This window comes from Erythrolamprus reginae, chromosome 8, assembly GCF_031021105.1.
Source record: "Erythrolamprus reginae isolate rEryReg1 chromosome 8, rEryReg1.hap1, whole genome shotgun sequence".
NCBI lineage: Eukaryota > Metazoa > Chordata > Lepidosauria > Squamata > Dipsadidae > Erythrolamprus > Erythrolamprus reginae.
Genome location: NC_091957.1, coordinates 4,314,052 through 4,334,027, shown reverse-complemented (window position 1 = coordinate 4,334,027; position 19,976 = coordinate 4,314,052). Strand labels below are relative to the sequence as shown.

General features: G+C 42.7%; 1 protein-coding gene across 1 annotated transcript in view; it reads right to left on the bottom strand.

Annotated features, from left to right (window-relative positions):
• Positions 1 to 14,624: 14,624 nt before the first annotated feature.
• The window catches only part of GAPVD1 (GTPase activating protein and VPS9 domains 1), a 38,762-nt gene continuing 33,410 nt past the window's right edge, over positions 14,625 to 19,976 (bottom strand). The window contains 3 exon segments of the mRNA XM_070759565.1: positions 14,625 to 16,036; positions 16,738 to 16,935; positions 17,882 to 17,954. Coding sequence (XP_070615666.1) covers positions 15,896 to 16,036; positions 16,738 to 16,935; positions 17,882 to 17,954 — 412 coding nt within the window. The 3' untranslated portion in view covers positions 14,625 to 15,895.

Sequence of the window (19,976 nt, the reverse complement as noted above, 5' to 3'; positions counted from 1 at the left end):
AAACCCCCTTCTCAGCATGAGGCAAGAGAGGAAAGGTGGAGCATAAAAATATGAACGCTTCCCCCATTTCAAGGAAGCCCCTTTGCTAGGTGGCTATGAATTTTTCACCTGAGAATCTGATGGGTAAATGTTTGTTTTTGGGGCCTACAAGTAGCCCTCCTCCATTTAGCGATCGTTTAGTTACATTGGCAGTGAACAAGTAACTTTCTCTCTATGAATGAATGTCTGTCTTTGTGTTTTCCACGAGTAGTCTCTCTCACACACACACACATCTATCTACCTACCTATCATCTAGGTCTACCATCTATTATCTCTCTCTCTTATCGTCTATCATCTATTCTTTCTTTCCCTTTCTTTCCATCCATCCAATCATCTACACTGTCTGTCCATCCGTCTATCCATCCATCTATTGTATCTGTCCATCCATCCACTCATCCATCCATCCATCTATCCATTCATCTATTGTATCCATCCATCCATCCATCCAATCTTCTTACTTTATCCATCCGTCCATCCATCCATCTATTGTATCCGTCCATCCATCCATCCATCCAATCATCTACTCCATCCATCCATCTATCCAATCTATCATCTACTGTATCTGTCTATCTGTCCGTCTTCTAAGTTAGGAAAACTGTTTTTCGTGGCTTGTGGAGACCGTAAAAGTTGAAAAGAAAGAAAGAAAACAAATCTGGTTAAGTTCAGTAACTTTAGAAGCCTATACTACTTTCAGCTTGCTTGCTTGCTTTGGATAAAGAGGCCTTCTTGGGGTTGGTAATTTGGTTGTGAGTCTGTTTGCTTGGTTAGAGTAATTGGGTACTGTTGTGATTCCGTCTGAGGCCCCTCAGGGAACGGCTGATCCTCTGCCGGCTTCCTGCTCAGAGGGGGAGGATGAGGAACAGGAGGTTCAGGCAGACGGGGAGGAGGAATCTCAGGCTGAGGGAGAGGGAGGACAGCCAGAGTCCCCCGAGAGGGAGCTCTCCCCAGCAAGCAGCCTGGATTCCTTAGATGAAAATGCACAAGCAATAATCAATCTCCGGCAGAGAAGAGCAACACAACGAACGGGACAATTAGCCAGGTACTTTCAGCACTAAAGAGGCAACAGCTGGGTTTGGGTGTGGTGCTCTCTGGAAAGGCTGAAAAGGCAGACCCACCCTTCCTGGCTTGTGGAGTATTATCTTTGGGAGTCCTGGGACCTGGCTGTGATCTTTGGCGTCTTGGAATTCTGGTTTGTGACTTTGAATACTGAAACCTTGGGGGGAAAAGGTGTGGGTCTTATTCTCTACAGTGGTGGGTGTGCCAGCAAGAAGTCTGCTGTATTGTCTGGCCATCAGGACTCTGCTGTGAAGTCTCATAGCCTGCCTGTTGGGAAGAACAGGTTTTTCTCTGTGTTTATTTTTCAAACTATAAAGTGCTTTTGCTTTTACCAGCGTGTCTGGCTGCTTTTTCCAGTTGGAGTTGAAGTCTGGGGGCACCCAGACAGAACAGGTACAGGATCCGGAGTGGTGCAATGGGTAGAGTGTCACTAAACTGACTGTTAGATCTGCAGGTCAGCGGTTCAAATCTCATCACTGGCTCAAGGTTGACTCAGCCTTCCGAGTCTTCGGAGAGGGGCGGCATACAAATCCAAGTAATAAAGGTGGGTCAAATGAGGACCCAGATTGTGGGGGCAATGGGCTGGCTCTGTTAAAACGTGCTATTGCTAACATGCATTATTAATAAATGTTTATTACTATTACTATTATTATTATTATTATTACTACTACTACTACTACTACTACTACAACTTAAAGACACAATCTAGTATGGAAAAAATGAAAGAGAGTAACTTTCTTGTTAATTATACAGCTCAGTTGTGTGGGTAGCCAATCCATTCCAAACAGACCTTAAAAGAGAGATGGGGGGAAGAAGGGGGGGTAAAAAACACCCTACATTTTTCACCACGCATAACAACATCAGTCACTTGCTGTCAGGAGAGAGTGAGAGAGCGAGACCTCCTGGCTGAGATAGCTTTCAAAGTGAATTTGGTAAATTTAGAGAGATTGGATGAGTCTGGAACAGCTGCTGGTTTGCTGTTGTTTTTTTAAAAGCAGATAGCAGTTTCTAACTGTCTAACCCTTCTCCTCTCTTCTCATCAAATTTTCTCACTGATCTGGGGACATTTTGCCCCCTCCAACCCTTCTCTTTTTCTCAAGCAGCTTTTATCCCACCAATTAATTATAATGTCATCTTGGAACATTATAATAATGATAATAACAATTACAGAGTTGGAAGGGGCCTTGTAGGTCTTCTATTCCAACCCTGTGGTTTACCCAATCGCATGCATTATTTGCTTTGACATTGATTCCTATGGGAAAAATTACTTCTTCTTACAAACTTTTCTACTTAAGAACCTGGTCACGTAAGTTCAGAATTTAGCCGCGCGAGCTGTCGTGGGTGTACCTCGCTCCGCGAGTTGCACTGGCTTCTCCGGGTACAATTCGAGGTGTTATCACCTGTAAAGCCCTACATGGCTCAGGGCCAGACTATTTATGGGACCACCTCTTGCCACACACCTCCCAGAGACCAATAACTAAGCAATGCTCTTTTTTATTGTTTTTGTATTTATATTTATACTGGTCAGCATTGTTTTATTGTCCTAAACAAGGATGTCCTAGGTGCTTGGGACGTGCCTGACTGGTGATGAAATACGAAATCCAGCATAGTGATCTCGTTTTTTGTTTTGTATTGTTGAAATGATTGATGATGATGATGATGATGATGACGATGATAATTCGATCACATACACAGCTGCTGTAAAAAGACCGCACAGACTGACTACAAGCATAGACATGATGCTGTGGCACGGATGATCCACTAGAACCTGTGCCAGAACTACCATCTACCAGTGGCAAAGAACTGGTGGGATCATAAGCCTGAAAAAGTGGTTGAAAGTGAGCAAGCAAAACGACTGTGGGACTTCTGACTTCTGATTGACCAAATTCTGAAGCATAACACACCAGACATCCTGATTGTGGAGAAAAAGAAAGTATGGATCATCCACATTGCAATCCCAGGGGACAGCAGAATTGAGGAGAAGCAGCTAGAGAAATTAGTGAAATACGAAGATCTAAAAATCAAGCTGCAACGACTCTGGCATAACCCAGTGAAAGTGGTCCCAGTGGTCCTTGGCACGCTGGGCGCAGGGCCAAAGGATCTCAGCGGACATTTGAAAACCATCGGAATTGACAACATCTCCATCTGTCAATTGCAAAAGGCCGCTTTACTGGGATCGGCACACATAATTCGCCGCTACATCACGCAGTCCTAGGTGCTTGGGAAGCGCCCGACTGGTGATGAAATATGAAATCCAGCATAGTGATCTCATTTGCTGTGTTGTATTGACAATAATAGTAATAGTAATAATAATAATAATAATAATAATAATAATAATAATAAACAAACAACAACAACAACAATAATAATACACGTTCAATTCTATTATCATTTCAACAAATTCTCTGCCTCCACCTCCCTTTCAAAACTCCCAAATTTCCCTTTCTGGTGGAAGCAATTCTCTCGCTTATTTACATAAGTACCAGAGGCTGTTTCCCCATCTTTATGCATTAGCTTGGCGTAAATATACGAGAAGTATTTCAACACTAATTCTGTTTGAAAACATTAGAACCGTGTCTGTATATTCCTCACTAAAAGCATGTCCCTTGAGTGGGTATGCGTAGGCTTCTGTTTCCTTTTTTTCTTTTAAATCTGCATTTATAGTTTAACATCACATTTATAAAGTAATCTAGGCCTGGGATCTAACGCCTCCTTTTTAAAAAGCTTTAAAAATTTATAGTGTTTATCGCAAACATTTACACAACCTTACAAAATAATTCGTAGTGAGTGGAAAGCGTCTAGGAGAACCGAAGGACGGAAATGAGAAAATGGGAGTTGGGGATTATTCAAATAGTAAAATGTTTTTATCTGGTGTACTTTTCTATGCACCTACCCGTCAAAAAAAGAAATCTCTTTTTCCTCTCTTCCCCTCTTTCTCTCTTCTCTTTTTCTTTCCCATTCTTTCTTCCTCTCTCTTCCTTCCTTTTTCTCTTTTTCTCTCTCTCCCTTTTTTCTTTCTCTAGAATATTTCATCGGTGTGTATCACTTTATATAAATGCTTCATACGATTGACTCCTTTATATTGTTTTTAATACAGGTTGAATTTGTCTTTGGTGCAGATGCTCTCAGTGTACATAAAAGAAAATATAGATTTGTCAAGAATCAAGAGGTCCAACACTCAATGATTGTCATAGGGGTCAACTAAGCAAGGAAGAAAAAAAATCAATATTAATAAAAATCTTAAGGATGCAAGCAACAAATTACAGTCGTACAGTCCTAAGTGGGAGGAAATGGGTGATAGGAATGATGAGAAAAAACTAGTAGTAATAGTAGTGCAGACTTAGTAAAACGTTTGACAGTGTTGAGGGAATTATTTGTTTAGCAGAGTGATGGCTTTCGGGGGGAAATTGTTCTTGTGTCTAGTTGTCTTGGTGTGCAGTGCTCTGTAGCAATGTTTTGAGGGGAGGAGTTGAAAAAGTTTGTGTCCAGGATGAGAGTGATCAGTAAATATTTTCCCTGCCCTCTTTTGCAGTCTACAGGTCCTCAATGGAAGGCAGATTGGCAGCCATTGTTTTTTCTGCAGTTCTGATTCTCCTCTGAAGTCTGTGTCGGTCCTGTTGGGTTGCAGCACCAAACCAGACAGTTATTTCTCTCCAATATTTTTATTAATTTTCTTAAAATAACATACAGACTTACAAACATTTAACATAGACTGTGGGGATGTGCCATCCCCGCTTTTCTTAAAAGTATAAATGCAGATACAAAAAAAAGGAATACATAATTAAATACGTAATTCAATGCTACTAATACAAAAATATCTAATAAGGAAAAGATGATATTGTAGAAAAAAGAAAAGTAATTATAACTAGTATAAAGTCAAACAATCTTATCGATTCTATGTATATAAACTAAATCTAATATTAATCTCAATGAAAATAGAAGATTAATAATAGGCTTAGATATTTTGGTATAAATCTTTCTTTTTTTTTCATTGAGATCAAACCAGACAGTTATAAAGGTGCAGATGACAGACTCAACGATTCCTCTGTAGAACTGTATCAGCAGCTCCTTGGGCAGTTTGGTAGGTAGGTAATAGATAGAGAGAGAGAGATTGATTAGATAGAAACATAGAAACATAGAAGTCTGACGGCAGAAAAAGACCCCATGGTCCATCTAGTCTGCCCTTATACTACTTTCTGTATTTTATCTTAGGATGGATATATGTTTATCCCAGGCATGTTTAAATTCAGTTACTGTGGATTTATCTACCACGTCTGCTGGAAGTTTGTTCCAAGGATCTACTACTCTTTCAGTAAAATAATATTTTCTCATGTTGCTTTTGATCTTTCCCCCAACTAACCTCAGATTGTGTCCCCTTGTTCTTGTGTTCACTTTCCTATTAAAAACACTTCCCTCCTGGACCTTATTTAACCCTTTAATATATTTAAATGTTTCAATCATGTCCCCCCTTTTCCTTCTGTCCTCCAGACTATACAGATTGAGTTCATTAAGTCTTTCCTGATACGTTTTATACTTAAGACCTTCCACCATTCTTGTAGCCCGTTTTTGGACCCGTTCAATTTTGTCAATATCTTTTTGTAGGTGAGGTCTCCAGAACTGAACACAGTATTCCAAATGTGGTCTCACCAGCGCTCTATATAGCGGGATCATAATCTCCCTCTTCCTGCTTGTTATACCTCTAGCTATGCAGCCAAGCATCCTACTTGCTTTCCCTACTGCCTGACTGCACTGTTCACCCATTAATATGGGTAGAGAGATAGAGAGAGAGAGAGAGAGAGAGAGATTAGATAGATAGATAGATAGATAGATAGATAGATAGATAGATAGATTAGAGAGAGAGAGAGATCCACCTCTTAACTTGGAAACGGAGGCTGATCTTCCAATGGATTCTCCTTTGAATTCCTAATGCTGAAGTTTCTCTCTTGCTCTTTCACTTGTCTGAAATGCTGGTTATTTGCCAGTAAAGTCTCAATCTCTCTGCCTTCCTCGCTCCCTGGAAAGGCTGCCCGCCCGCTGAGAAGCAGAAGGCATCCCCTGCCCTTTCTGATTGGAATTGCGTTGCCCCCGGGGTTGCAACCCAGCCTCCCTGCTTGAGAAGGAGAGAGACCCTAATGAGGAAAATCTAATCTAATTACTGCAATGGCAGGAATTGGTTTGTGGTAATGACACTTGGTGTGTTTCTTCCCTTGGCAAAACTTCCCTTCGCTCCCTCCCTGCCCTTGAATGTTAAAAAAATCTTTCGACAATGGGAAAAAGCTGATTGTTTGAATCGGAGAAAAGATTATATCTATGTCTTAAGTTTGGTTTGGCGGTTAAGGCACGAAGCTGGGAAGCGGGAGACCATGAGTTCTAATCTTGCCTTTGGCATGCAACATTGTTGGGTGAATTTAAGTCTATCACCAGAAGACGATGAGATCTAGTCCTGCCTTTGGCATAAAACCCAACTGGGTGACTTTGGGTCAAATACCAGGAAATGGTGAGTTCTAGTCCCACCTTAAGTATAAAACCCAACTGCTTGACTTTGGGCTGATCACCAGGAGACGATGAATTCTAGTCCAACTTTAAGCATAAAACCCAACTGGGTGACTTTGGGCCGATCACCAGGAGACAATGAGTTCTAGTCCCCCCTTAAGCATAAAACCCAACTGGGTGACTTTGGGCCGATCACCAGGAGACAATGAGTCCTAGTCCCCCCTTAAGCGTAAAACCCAACTGGGTGACTTTGGATCGATCACCAGGAGACAGTGAGTTCTAGTTCCACCTTAAGCATAAAACCCAACTGGTTAACTTTGGACCAATCACCAGGAGACGGTGAGTTCTAGTCCCACCTTAAGCATAAAACCCAACTGGGTGGCTTTGGGTCGATCACCAGGAGACGGTGAGTTCTAGAGGGTGAGTTCTCTTTGAGGACACCAGTTGGGAAGCCTAGCCAATCACAAATGAGAGTGCGCAGTCCAAGTGTGCACACACACACACACACACCGTGCCCTGCTTCTCATTTCACCTTCCTTCCCCCCTCAAGGTCAGAGAGATTGAGCTGCTGCCTTTTTCTGCCACAAAGGCAAAGGGAGGCAAAGGAAGTGGTGTTCTCAGGCCTTCAGTATCCGGAGGTGCGATGGCCCCAGGGGAAGCCTCCTCCTTGGCTTCTGGGACTCAACCCATTAGTCATAAAGAGATGAGCTCGGAAGTGCAATGGCCAGGTCTCGGGGGGAACCAGTGCAAATGCTGATCTCTTCAAATTCCAGGTAGGGAAAGGAGAAAGAAAATAAATAGTGAGAGGGGGAGGGAAGGAAAAAGGAAGGAAAAAGAGAAGGAAAAAAAGATGAGAAACAGGGAAGGAGGAAGAAGTAAAAGGCAGGAGGGAGGGAGAGAGAGAAGAAAAAGATGAGAAACAGTGAAGGAGGGAGGGAGGGAGGAAGAACTAAAGAAGGAAGGAAGGAAGGAAGGAAGGCCATCATAACTCCAGACAGTCGCTGAGCAAGAACTACCTTTGCATAACACTTCATATTTAGCACCTTGCATTATTTACAGCACCTTGAAACCTTCAGAATTTGCTGCCTTTTCAACATTTCTGCCTTCTTTTGATCTTCGGATCTCTTTTTTTTTCCTCCCCTAATTCAGCCGAGAAGCTTTTAAAAATAGCTCGCTGCTGCCCTCTTGTGGCCCCGGTTCACAATTCTCTCTCCCCCCCCCCCCGAGAAACAATTTGGCCTGCTCCAAGTTGACCCTCCAAGAAAGGAGAACCATGAAAACTTCGGTGACCTCCACTTTGTGGGGGCTTCAGCCTGTGGGAAGAAATCTCCATCTGGGTCCAGTGGTACCTCTACCTAAGAATGCCTCTACTTATGATCTTTTCTAGATAGGAACCGGGTGTTCAAGATTTTGGCCTCTTCTGAAGAACCATTTTCCACTTACAAACCCCAGCCTCTATAACTGTAACCGGAAGAGGTGGGGAGAAGCCTCCGTGGGGCCTCTCTAGGAATCTCCTGGGAGGAAACAGGGCCAGAAAAGGCAGGGAGAAGCCTCCATGGGACCTCTCTAGGAATCTCCTGGGAGGAAACAGGGCCGGAAAAGGTGGGGAGAAGCCTCCGTGGGGCCTCTCTAGGAATCTCCTGGGAGGAAACAGAGCTGGAAAAGGTGGGGAGAAGCCTCTGTGGGGCCTCTCTAGGAATCTCCTGGGAGGAAACAGGGCTGGAAAAGGTGGGGAGAAGCCTCCGTGGGGCCTCTCTAGGAATCTTCTGGGATGAAACAGGGCTGGAAAAGGTGGGGAGAAGCCTCCGTTGGGCCTCTCTAGGAATCTCCTGGGAGGAAACAGAGCTGGAAAAGGTGGGGAGAAGCCTCCGTGGGACCTCTCTAGGAATCTCCTGGGAGGAAACAGAGCTGGAAAAGGTGGGGAGAAGCCTCTGTGGGGCCTCTCTAGGAATCTCCTGGGAGGAAACAGGACCTCCACCCTCCCGTGGTTTCCCCAATCGCACACATTATTAGCTTTTACATTGATTCCTATGGAAAAAATTGCTTCTTCTTACAAACTTTTCTACTTAAGAACCTGGTCATGGAAAGAATTAAGTTCGTAAGTAGAGGTACCACTCTGATTTAGCTTGGATGCTACCTGGAACCTCGACAATTAACCTAAATCTGTCTTTCATTTTTTGAGAGAAGACAGACTCTGCTTAAAGGCCAGCAAATTCTGTCCCTCCCAAATGATATTTAGGTAGGATACAAAAAGATTGCCATCCTGTACAAAAGCCCTTCCAGTTCATTGGGATCGCTAACCTGAACTACAGTTTAGACAACTCCAAATGAAGTTGAGAGTTCAGGATTCCACGGGAGGAATCCTTCAAATCTTCTAAGGAGGCCCTGCAATTTGAACAGAAATCTCAACTCCCATTTTGCTGCTTCTGTTTTTGTGAAAGCAGAGGGGCTAGAGCGAGGACTTTAAACCGACCGGTTCAACTTACTGTGGGTAGCTGACCACATGGAGTGGAGAGGGAGGGTTATTTATACCCTCTCTTGGGCTTTGAACTTGAGCTTGCTGTTCCTGTGGCAAGGGCATGTCTCCTATTGGTTGCAGACCCTCCCATGTGGAGTCAGGTTTTTCTGAATTGAGTTTGGTTGAACCTTGCTGGTTGATGCAATGAAGGGGCTTGGGCGTGTCCTGTGCTGAGCTAGATAATCCTATTATGTCTTGGAGAGTCATGATTTAATCCCATCCCCTTGGAGTTGAAGGTCTTTTGTCTTGTAGTAAGCTGGCCCAGTCTTTCTTAATAACAAAAGCAATAACACTTAGACTTATATACCGCCCCATAGTGCTTTACAGCCCTATTTAAGAGGAGAGGGGAGGATAACAGAAAGGAAAGGAAGAAAAAAGAAAGAGGGAAAAGAGAGAAGAGAGGAGAAGAAAGGAGAGGATTGGAGAAAGGAAGAAGGAAGGAAGTAGGGAGGGAAGAGGAAAGGAGAGGAAAGGAAAGGACAGATGAAAGGGGAACTAAATGAAGAAGGGAAGGGAAAGGAAAGAAAGGGCAGATCAAAATGGAAGGAAGGGAAGAAGAGAAAGGAAGGGAAGGGGAGAAGGAAAGGAAAGGACAGATGAAAGGGGAAGGAAAGGAAGAAGGGGAGGGAAGAGAAGGACAGATCAAAATGGAAGGAATGGAAAAGGAAGGGCAGGAAAGAAGGAATTGGAAGAAAAGGACAGTTGAAAGAGGAAGGAAAGGAAGAAATGAAAGGAAAAAGGAAAGATGGAAAGGAAGGGAAGACAAGGACAGATCAAAATGGGAGGAAGGAAAAAATGGAAAGGAAGGGAAGAAGGAAAGGAAAGGATAGATGAGGGGAAGGAAAGGAAAGGAAAGAAGAAAGGGGAGAAGAGAAGAGAAGGATAAGATGGTTAGTTTCTGAATCCAAGCAAAGTTTGGCTTGATATGAAACTCCTCCAGGAATGGTCCCACCACATCGTCCAAATTACTGAACTCTCCGAATAAAACCAGAAAAATCTCCTGGTTTGATAACAAAACTGAGATGGCATTGATTTCATCATTCACTTGAAAATTTGGGGTTGTATTTTTTTAAAAAAATTCCTTTCTTTTTTTCCCTCTTTCTCCCCACCCCCTGCCCTCCCAACAACAGATTTCCTCCAGTCACAAAATGAGATTATGATTGTAAATTAAAGTGTAATTAGGCTTTATGCTTTTATATTCATTAACTCTTCCCTGTTAATGATGCAGAGGCTGGCGACGGGGAGGGAGTGGAAGGGAACGGGGCCTGAATGAAAATCACATCCAGAAAATATAAGTGTGATTTAGATAATGGCCGGAATGTATTGTTCCTTGCACGTAATTAAACAAATGCTCCCATTTAAACTTGGAAAAGGGGGAAATGGGTGTTGATTAACCCCGGACGAGGGAATCCGAATACGATTGGGAGGGAAGCCAGGTTCTGCATTTAGGCAAGAAAAACAAAACGCACAGGTACAGCATATGTGGTGCATTGCTCAACAGTAGCAACTGTGAGAGGGACCTTGGAGTCCTAGTGGACAACCATTTAAATAGGAGCCAGCCGTGTGCAGCAGCTGCCAAAAAAGCCAACACAGTTCTAGGCTGCATCAACAGAGGGAGAGAATCAAGATCACGTGAAGTGTTAATACCACTTTACAAGGCCTTGTTTGTTTCTTTTGTCAAGTACGTATTGGTGGTATACAAAGATACTATATTTATATACATGATACTAGTAAGAGAGAATCATTTGGACAGGGGATGGAAGACACACTGGTGCACTTTACTGACCTCTTAGGAATCGGGAGAGGTCAACAGTGGATAGTCTAAGAGTAAGGTTTTTGGGGTTAGATGATGATACTAGACTCTGGTTGTTGTTCCTTCCTTCCTTCCTTCCTTCCCTACTTCTTCCTCCCTCCCTCCTTCACTGATGTTTCTCATCTTTTTTCCTTCTTTCTCCTTCCTTCCTTCCCTTCCTCCTTCCTTCCTCCCTCCTTCCCTTTTTCTCATCTTTTTTCCTTCTTTCTCCTTCCTTCCTTCCTTTCCTTACTTCTGCTTTCCCCTTCCTTGTTCCATTTTTTCCTTTTCTCCCTTCCTTCTTTTGTTCCTTTCTTCCTCTCTCACATTTCCATCTCTTTCCCTTTCCTTCCTTCCTCGTCTCCTTATTTCTATCTCCTACAATCCTTTCTTCCCTTTCTTCATCCTTCGAATTTTCATCTTCCTTCCTTCCTTCCTCACTCACATTTCCATCTCCTTCTTTCTTTCCTTCTCCCACCCTCTCATTTCCACCTTCTTACTTCCTCCTTTACTTCCCTTTTTCCTCACATTTCTTTCTTTCTTTCCTTCCTTCTTCCTCCCCCTCCCCTCTCCTTCCTTCTCTTTCAGGACCTTTCTCTTCCTTTCTTCTTTCTTTCTTTCCTCCTCTCCCTCCCTTATCTCCTCCCTTTCTCCATCCTTCTAATTTCCATCCCCTTCCTTCCTTCCTTCCTTCCTTCCTTCCCGTCCCTTCCCTTTCCCAACCTGATAGGATCTTGAGTTGAATGAAGATCTACCATGAAAAATTATGAGGACCAAAAGCCAAGCAAATTCAACAACCCTCGGTGGTCCACCTTCCCCAGGGCCTATTTTTTCTGCCTCCCAACCCCCTTCCTCAAAAGACGCCTGGACATCTCTGGGCCCCATTTCTCCCTGGGCTTGTTGGCTCAAGATGCATTCTCCCCACCACCCTCCTCAAATTCACCCTTCCAGGTATATGATTTAATGAAAGGCACAATAAGAAGTGAGACAATTAGAATTTCTGCCTCATTATCATGGTAATCTTATCAGTGGGATAATGAGGTATTAATGGAGATTTAATGTGCCTCTCATAACACAATCCCTTGGAGAAAACTCATAAGGAAATTGCCGTAAATCCACTTAATGATAGAAAGGTCCCTCAACGCCATCTTCAAGGGGATGAAAAATGCGGGCGGTGGGCCATCTGAGACTCAAGGTCATTTGGCGAGGAAGACCGGGCCAAGCTATGGCAAAGGGCATTGTGCCCCCCACTTTCACAAAAGGCCTTCCTGGTGGCAAGGGATCCTTCCCTCCCCCTTTTATCTTCCTTCTGTTTCCTTCCTTCCTTTCCGTTCCAAGATGGCGCCAACGAAAGAAGATTGACAGCAGAAAAAGACCTCGTGGTCCATCCAGTCTGCCCTCGTACTATCTCCTGTATTTTATCTTAGGATGGATCTATGTTGATCCCAGGCGTGTTTAAATTCAGTTCCTGTGGATTTACCAACCACGTCTGCTGGAAGTTTGTTCCAAGCATCTACGACTCTTTCCGTCAAATAATATTTTCTCGCGTTGCTTCTGATCTTTCCCCCAACTCACCTCAGATTGTGCCCCCTTGTTCTTGGGTTCACTTTCCTATTAAAAAGACTTCCCTCCTGAACCTTATCTAATCCTTTACCATATTTAAATGTTTCGATCATGTCCCCCCTTTCTGCCTTGGTGAAATGCTCAGTAGAGACCTTCAGATTTCTAGGTTCCATCATATCTCAAGGCCTAAAATGGTCACCTAACATCAAGAATGTCATCCAAAAAGCCACAACAAAGAACGTCCTTTCTGCGCCAACTCTGGAAGCTCAAACTGCCCAAGGAGCTGCTGATAGAGTTCCACAGAGGAATCATTGAGTCCGTCATCTGCACCTTTATAATTATCTGGTTCGGTTCTGCAACCCAACAAGACCAACAGAGACTTCAGAGAATCAGAACCACAGAAAAAAAAATGGCTGCCAACCTGCCTTCCACTGAGGACCTGTATACTACATGAGTAAAAAAAGGGGGGGCTGTGAAAATATCTACAAACCCCTCGCATCCTGGACACAAACTGTTTCAACTCCTACCCTCAAAACGATGCTACAGACGAGCACTGCACACCAAGACAACTAGACACAAGAAGTTTTCCCCCTGAATGCCATCGCTCTGCTAGGCAAGTAACAACACTGTCAAACTATTTACTAAGTCTGCACTACTATTACTACTAGTTTTTTCTCATCATTCCTATCACCCATTTCTTCCCACTTACAAATGCATGACTGTAACTTGTTCCTTGTATCCTTAAGATTTTTATTAATATTAATATTCATTGCTTATTTGACTCCTATGACAATCGTTAAGTGTTGTATTTCATGATTCTTGACAAATGTATATCATTTATTTTATGTACACTGAGAGCATCTGCATCAAAGACAAATTCCTTGTGTGTGCAATCACACTTGGCCAATAAAGAATATTCATGTTTGTCTTTTTATGAAAATTCAATCAAGTTTATTTTTTAAAAAAGAATATTCTATTTGCTATAAAAGAAATTGGAAGTAATTTTTTGTGTGCATCTTTGTTTCTGTATTTTTACTTTATTGCACCTGTTGCTCATTTTCCTTTTCAATTCCATCTTCTAAAATTTTCTCTCTCCACTCTTATTTCCTTTATAAAATATAATACAAAGTTATATATTAGAGAGCAGAAACTTACTGAGGCGTAGTAAGAGCATGTGGCCACTAGATGGTGGTCTAAATCTGCCAACCTAACTCAGCTTTGATAGCCAAGGATTAAACTGATTTTAACCCTACAGCAGACATTTACCCAGGGTTCCAGAGCTGAGCACAAAGGTGACATTATCGTGCCTTCCCATTGCATTGCCTTGGCTCTCAAGCAGCCCAGTTATGTGAACCTCGGTTTCCCACTTTCTTTGCTTGTCGAAGGTTACAAAAGGGAATCAACTGATCCCAATCCCATGATGTTGCAATGCCCTTAGTGTGGAAAAACTATCATAAGTCACTTTTTACAGTGCCATTAACTTCAAATTGTCACAAATTGAATGGCTGTTAAGTTGTAAAATTTTGGATACTCAAAATATTTCAGTTGAATTGTTGTAAATTGTAAGGTTTTGGATACTCAAAATGTTTGAGTTGAATTGTTATAATTGATAAAGTTTTGCATACTCAAAATGTTTCAGTTGAATTGTAAATTGTAAAGTTTTGGATACTCAAAATGTTTGAGTTGAATTGTAAATTGTAAAGTTTTAGATACTCAAAATATTTGAGTTGAATTGTTGTAAATTGTAAAGTTTTGGATACTCAAAATGTTTGAGTTGAATTGTTGTAAATTGTAAGGTTTTGGATACTCAAAATGTTTGAGTTGAATTGTATATTGTAAAGTTTTGGATACTCAAAATGTTTGAGTTGAATTGTTGTAATTGATAAAGTTTTGTATACTCAAAATGTTTGAGTTGAATTGTATATTGTAAAGTTTTGGATACTCAAAATGTTTGAGTCGAATTGTAAATTGTAAAGTTTTGGATACTCAAAATGTTTGAGTTGAATTGTAAATTGTAAAGTTTTGAATACTCAAAATGTTTGAGTTGAATTGTAAATTGTAAAGTTTTGAATACTCAAAATGTTTGAGTTGAATTGTTGCAAGTTGTAAAGTCTTGATACTCAAAATGAAACAACCAGATCATTAAAGACTTCGCCCAAACTCTTGTTGTGTGTGTGGTTTTTTTTTAATATGAATAATCAAAATATATATTACAGTTTCTGGTTTTGTCGGGGGGGAAAAAGTTCATTTGGGATTTGTACAGTATACACAGTCTTCCAGAAGGAAAAAGCAAAGGTATCGAGACTTCTTTTATATAGAGAGATATATAGATATATATATATATTTATAAATATATATATTACCACTTCTTTTGCCACAATCCCTTTTGTTTCTAACTTCCTGCCTTGTGCAACAGACAAATACTAAAACGCTCTGACGAATTTCGTTTGGAAAAACAAACAACACCAAAATAATAATAACAATAATAATAATGAGAACTGAGAAAACAAAAGAAAAGCTTTGGGTGACTTCCAGTTTTAAGTAACCTTTCACATTTTTCAATAAATATTCGGGCTTTTGAGCTCTCTCCCACTCTTCCCTCCGAAAGGCAATGGGGGGTGGGGGGAGAGAAAATCAGCTTTAAATTTATTCGGCAGTCATCACATTTATCTGGAGAAATTGTGTCCGATTCGAATCCTTGGGATTCCTGGAGATGCGGTGTTCGCACAACCACTGTCAAGAGCTTTTCATCCGTGTGTTTTGATCATGATTTAAACATTTTTTTAGCTTCCTGCAAGTTCTTCGGCTCAGGGTTGGGGTGTCGTCTTCTTGCCGGCGAACCCCCAGCCTTATCCCACCCTCCCGCCCCAATCCCATATCAGAATATGCAACTACAAAAGTTGGTTAAAGGAACATTCTCCCTTCATCCCTAGCCCGGTTTACAAATTAAAAAAAATATTGCGGCTTTTTATTATTCTTATTATTTGAGAAAAAGGAAACTTAAATTTATCCCGGGAAAACGAAGCGTCCGTGGAGATTCCCAGTGACGACAGGAAAAGAAAAAAAAGAGAGAGAGACAGAGAGAACTTGGAAGATTCCAGGATTCCTTATAAAACATGGTCCCTTTCGGAATCTGGGAGGACCCAGTGCTAGGGTTTTTTTCCTATGCAGGAGGAGGGGAAATCTTGTCGTTTTGGATACAAAAAAATTATGATGATGATGATGATGATGATGATGAGAAACACATCCGGGACCATTTTCCGAAAGCACCCTATTAGTCGGATTAATACCGTTATTTACACGGAGGAAAATTCGGCGTTTCAGCGCTTTCCAACACTGGGATTTCTCCGGCCGCAAAGTGGGAACCGGTAGAAATGACATTCGTGAACGGCTTCGACGTGGCACCGTGGAGCGAAAAACCCGGACGCTTTGGGTCACTTGCGTTCATCGATGGTCTTGATGAACTCCACGGCTGCGGTGAACTGCATCCACCAGTACGATTCCTCGCCCGTTAAAGAGTAGGCATGGAAGCTGCTGATGTACTGGACCGTAGAGAGGAGGCAGGGCGGGTTGGCCTGAGCAGGAAATGGAGGATTAATTAGATATTAATTAGGTTCTGTCTAAGGAAGGCAACTGGTTTTTCAGGAAGGAGGTGGGAGCTACGGTGGGAGGAAGGTAAGGTCCCTGCTAAAAATAACTTCAGTCAGGGGTGGGAAGGGAGGGAGGGAGGGAGGAAGGAAGGAAGAGGAGAAAGATGGAAGGAGACAGGGAGAGAAAGAAAGGAAGGATTATGAGAAAAAAACATGGAAGAGAAAGCGAAAGATTCTAGCAGGAAAGGAGGGAGGGAGATGGGGGAAGGAAGGAAGGAAGGAAGGAAGGAAGGAAGGAAGGAAGGAAGGAAGGAAGGAAGGAAGGAAGGAGAAAAGATGGATATAAAAAGATTTGGAGAGTGAATTAGACCAGGGATGGAGGACGAGAAGAAGGAAGGCAGACCTTACACAAAAGATCTATCTATTTAAATGCAATCAAGGAGAAAAGGAATTTTTAAAGTCCACATTTCCAATGTCCGAATGTACAAAAGCCTTCTGGCTGCCCCTCTTCCAAAAAAAGACGCATCACATAAACCAACCCAGCTTGAATCTTGCTTTGCTGGTTTTGGGGGGATGGTTGAGTTCTCCCTCCCACTCCCAAAGACTCTCCACACAAACCTCGGACACACACACACACACACACACACAAAACCTCCGGAGGCCTCCCTGCCCTCCTCCTTCCTTACCTTGATGAGGACAAAAACGAGGACGGGAACGAAATCGTCCGCTCCGGGAACCGAGTCCTCGTTGGCCAAGCTTAGTAGGTTCATGATGGTGGAACACATCCGCAGGACGCACTGGAGCTTGTCTCGGGGAGTCTTGTAGGCACTGATGGTGCAGATCTCGGCCTGGGCCGATGGCCAGGGGGCTTCCCGCAGGTAGACCTGGGAGTGGAGGAGATATTTGCCCTTGAGGGACCTCATCCAAGCTTCCTTAGAAACATAGAAGTCTAACGGCAGAAAAAGACCTCCTGGTCCATCTAGTCTGCCCTTATAGTATTTCCTGTATTTTATCTTAGGATGGATCTATGTTTATCCCAGGCATGTTTAAATTCAGTGACTGTGGATTTACCAAACACGTCTGCTGGAAGTTTGTTCCAAGGATCTACTACTCTTTCAGTGAAATAATATTTTCTCACATTGCTTTTGATCTTTCCCCCAACTAAGTTCAGATTGTGTCCCCTTGTTCTTATGTTCACTTTCCTATTAAAAACACTTCCCTCCTGAACCTTATTTAATCCTTTCACATATTTAAATGTTTCGATCATGTCCCCCTTTTCCTTCTGTCCTCCAGACTCTACAGATTGAGTTCATGAAGACTTTCCTGATACGTTTTATGCTTAAGATCTTCCACCATTCTTGTAGCCCATCTTTGGACCCGTTCAATTTTGTCAATATCTTTTTGTAGGTGGGATCTCCAGAACTGAACACAGTATTATTCCAAATGTGGTCTCACCAGCGCTCTATATAGGGGGATCACAATCTCCCTCTTCCTGCTTGTTATACCTCTAGCTATGCAGCCAAGCATCCTACTTGCTTTTCCTACTGCCCGACCACACTGCTCACCCATTTTGAGACTGTCAGAAATCACCACCCCTAAATCCTTCTCTTCTGAAGTTTTTGCTAACACAGAACTGCCAATACAATACTCAGATTGAGGATTCCTTTTCCCCAAGTGCATTATTTTACATTTGGAAACATTAAACTGCAGTTTCCATTGCTTTGACCATTTATCTAGTTATTTATCTATATTTATCATTTATCCCGTTCTAGCTTTTGCGATCGGAAGGAAGGGATCCCGCTCGGAAGGTTTTTGGGGTTGAGGGATTACCTCTGGGATCTGAAGGGCTTTATGGTTTGCCGTCACCACTTTCGACAACCTCTGGATGTGATCGTGAAGGAGCCTGGCAGAATAAATGAAAAGGATGAGAAGCGTGACCATTTACTCGTCGTAATTCCTATCCCCAACTCTCCCAGGCAACGCAGCCGATCCTTGACTTACAACCTTAGGAACATAGAAGATTGACAGCAGAAAAAGACCTCCTGGTCCATCTATGAACCGCCTGCTACCGCACGAATCCCAGCGACCGATAAGTTCCCACAGAGTTGGCCTTCTCCGGGTCCCGTCGACTAAACAATGTCGGTTGGCAGGCCCCAGGGGAAGAGCCTTCTCTGTGGCGGCCCTGGCCCTCTGGAACCAACTCCCCCCAGAGTTTAGAACTGCCCCCACCCTCCCTGTCTTTCGTAAACTACTCAAGACTCATTTATACCGCCAGGCATGGGGGAGTTGAGATAGCTCTTCCCCCTAGGCCATTACAAGTTATGCATGGTATGTTTGTGTGTATGTATGTTTGGTTTTATAAATAAGGGTTTTTAGTTGTTTTTTATTATTGGATTGTACATGTTGTGTTTATTATTGGTGTTAGCCGCCCCGAGTCTGCGGAGAGGGGCGGCCTACAAATCCAATAAATTATTATTATTATTATTAATTATTATTGTTTCCTGTCCCTCTTGACAGGTTTCTAGATATGTCACATTAAGCTATGTTTTATTAAAGAAACTACAGTTGGTAGCATCCTGTTGGTGTTTGGCCCGAAGGAATCCAAACCACACTATAATTTAGCCAAACAACTGAACCCCCATCATAATAAACACATTATATTAAACTCTGGCTTATTAAACTTATGGACTAAACCATAGCTGGTCAAATTCACGTAATATCTAAACTGATAAAGCATGGTTTGCAAATTAGCATAACTGGCTTAGGACATTATATCTCAGCATAGTCTAATATATCCCACCAAATCTTAGCATTATTTAGAAATATAGAAGATTGACGGCAGAAAAAGACCTTTTGGTCCATCTAGTCTGCCCTTATACTATTTCCTGTATTTTATCTTAGGATGGATATATGTTTATCCCAGGTATGTTTAAATTCAGTGACAGTGAATTTACCAACCATGTTTGCTGGAAGTTTGTTCCAAGCATCTACAATTCTTTCAGTCAAATAATATTTTTTCATGCTGCTTCTGATCTTTCCCGCAACTAACCTCAGATTGTGCCCCGTTTCTTGTGTTCACTTTCCTATTAAAAACACTTCTCCCAGAACCTTATTTAACCCTTTCACATATTTAAATGTTTCGATCATGTCCCCCCTTTCCCTTCAGTCCTCCAGACTATACAGGTTGAGTCCATGAAGTCTTTCCTGATACGTTTTATGCTTAAGACCTTCCACCATTTTTGTAGCCCGTCTTTGGACCCGTTCAGTTTGATCCATTTCTTTTTGTAAGTGAGGTTTGCTGGACACCCTGATCTCACATTAGAAAAAGCAATTCCTCCCATTTATATACAACTATGCACAGTTGTGCTCACTTCCTCCTTTTGAACCTCCTTAACTGCTCCTGCCTCCCCTGCATCCTTCTCACTCCTACATTCAGGATCGGCTCCCTTATCTCCTCTTCCTCCTCCTCCGACCCTGCCAAAACTGCAAACCCCCAGTTGGGGGTTATACAGCCTCTGTAGGCTCCTCTCCCCCCAGACTCTCCCTCCTCCTCCTCCTCCTCCGGCTCGCTGTCTGACTCCTCCGACAGCCACACAGGCCGACCATGCCCAGATGGCCCCAGTTCCTCAGGCTCAAAGTCCGTTGCCAGAGAGCCTGGCTGCGAGCCAACCACAACACAAGGGAGTGGGGTTTATGGAGGAGGAGGAGGACAAAGACAAGGAGAAAGAGGAGGACTATGGGGTCTTCAGTGCTCCCTGAAGTTGGTTCTCTTCTCTCAGACCTTTCATTACCCAACTAGGTAACGCCATCAGTACTAGAAACCTCTCTGCAAAAAAACCCACCACACACAGAGAGCGCCGAGGCCCCCTTGTTTGCAACCCCAAGCTGCAAATAATTCTCGGGACCGTATGGATGAGACCACGGG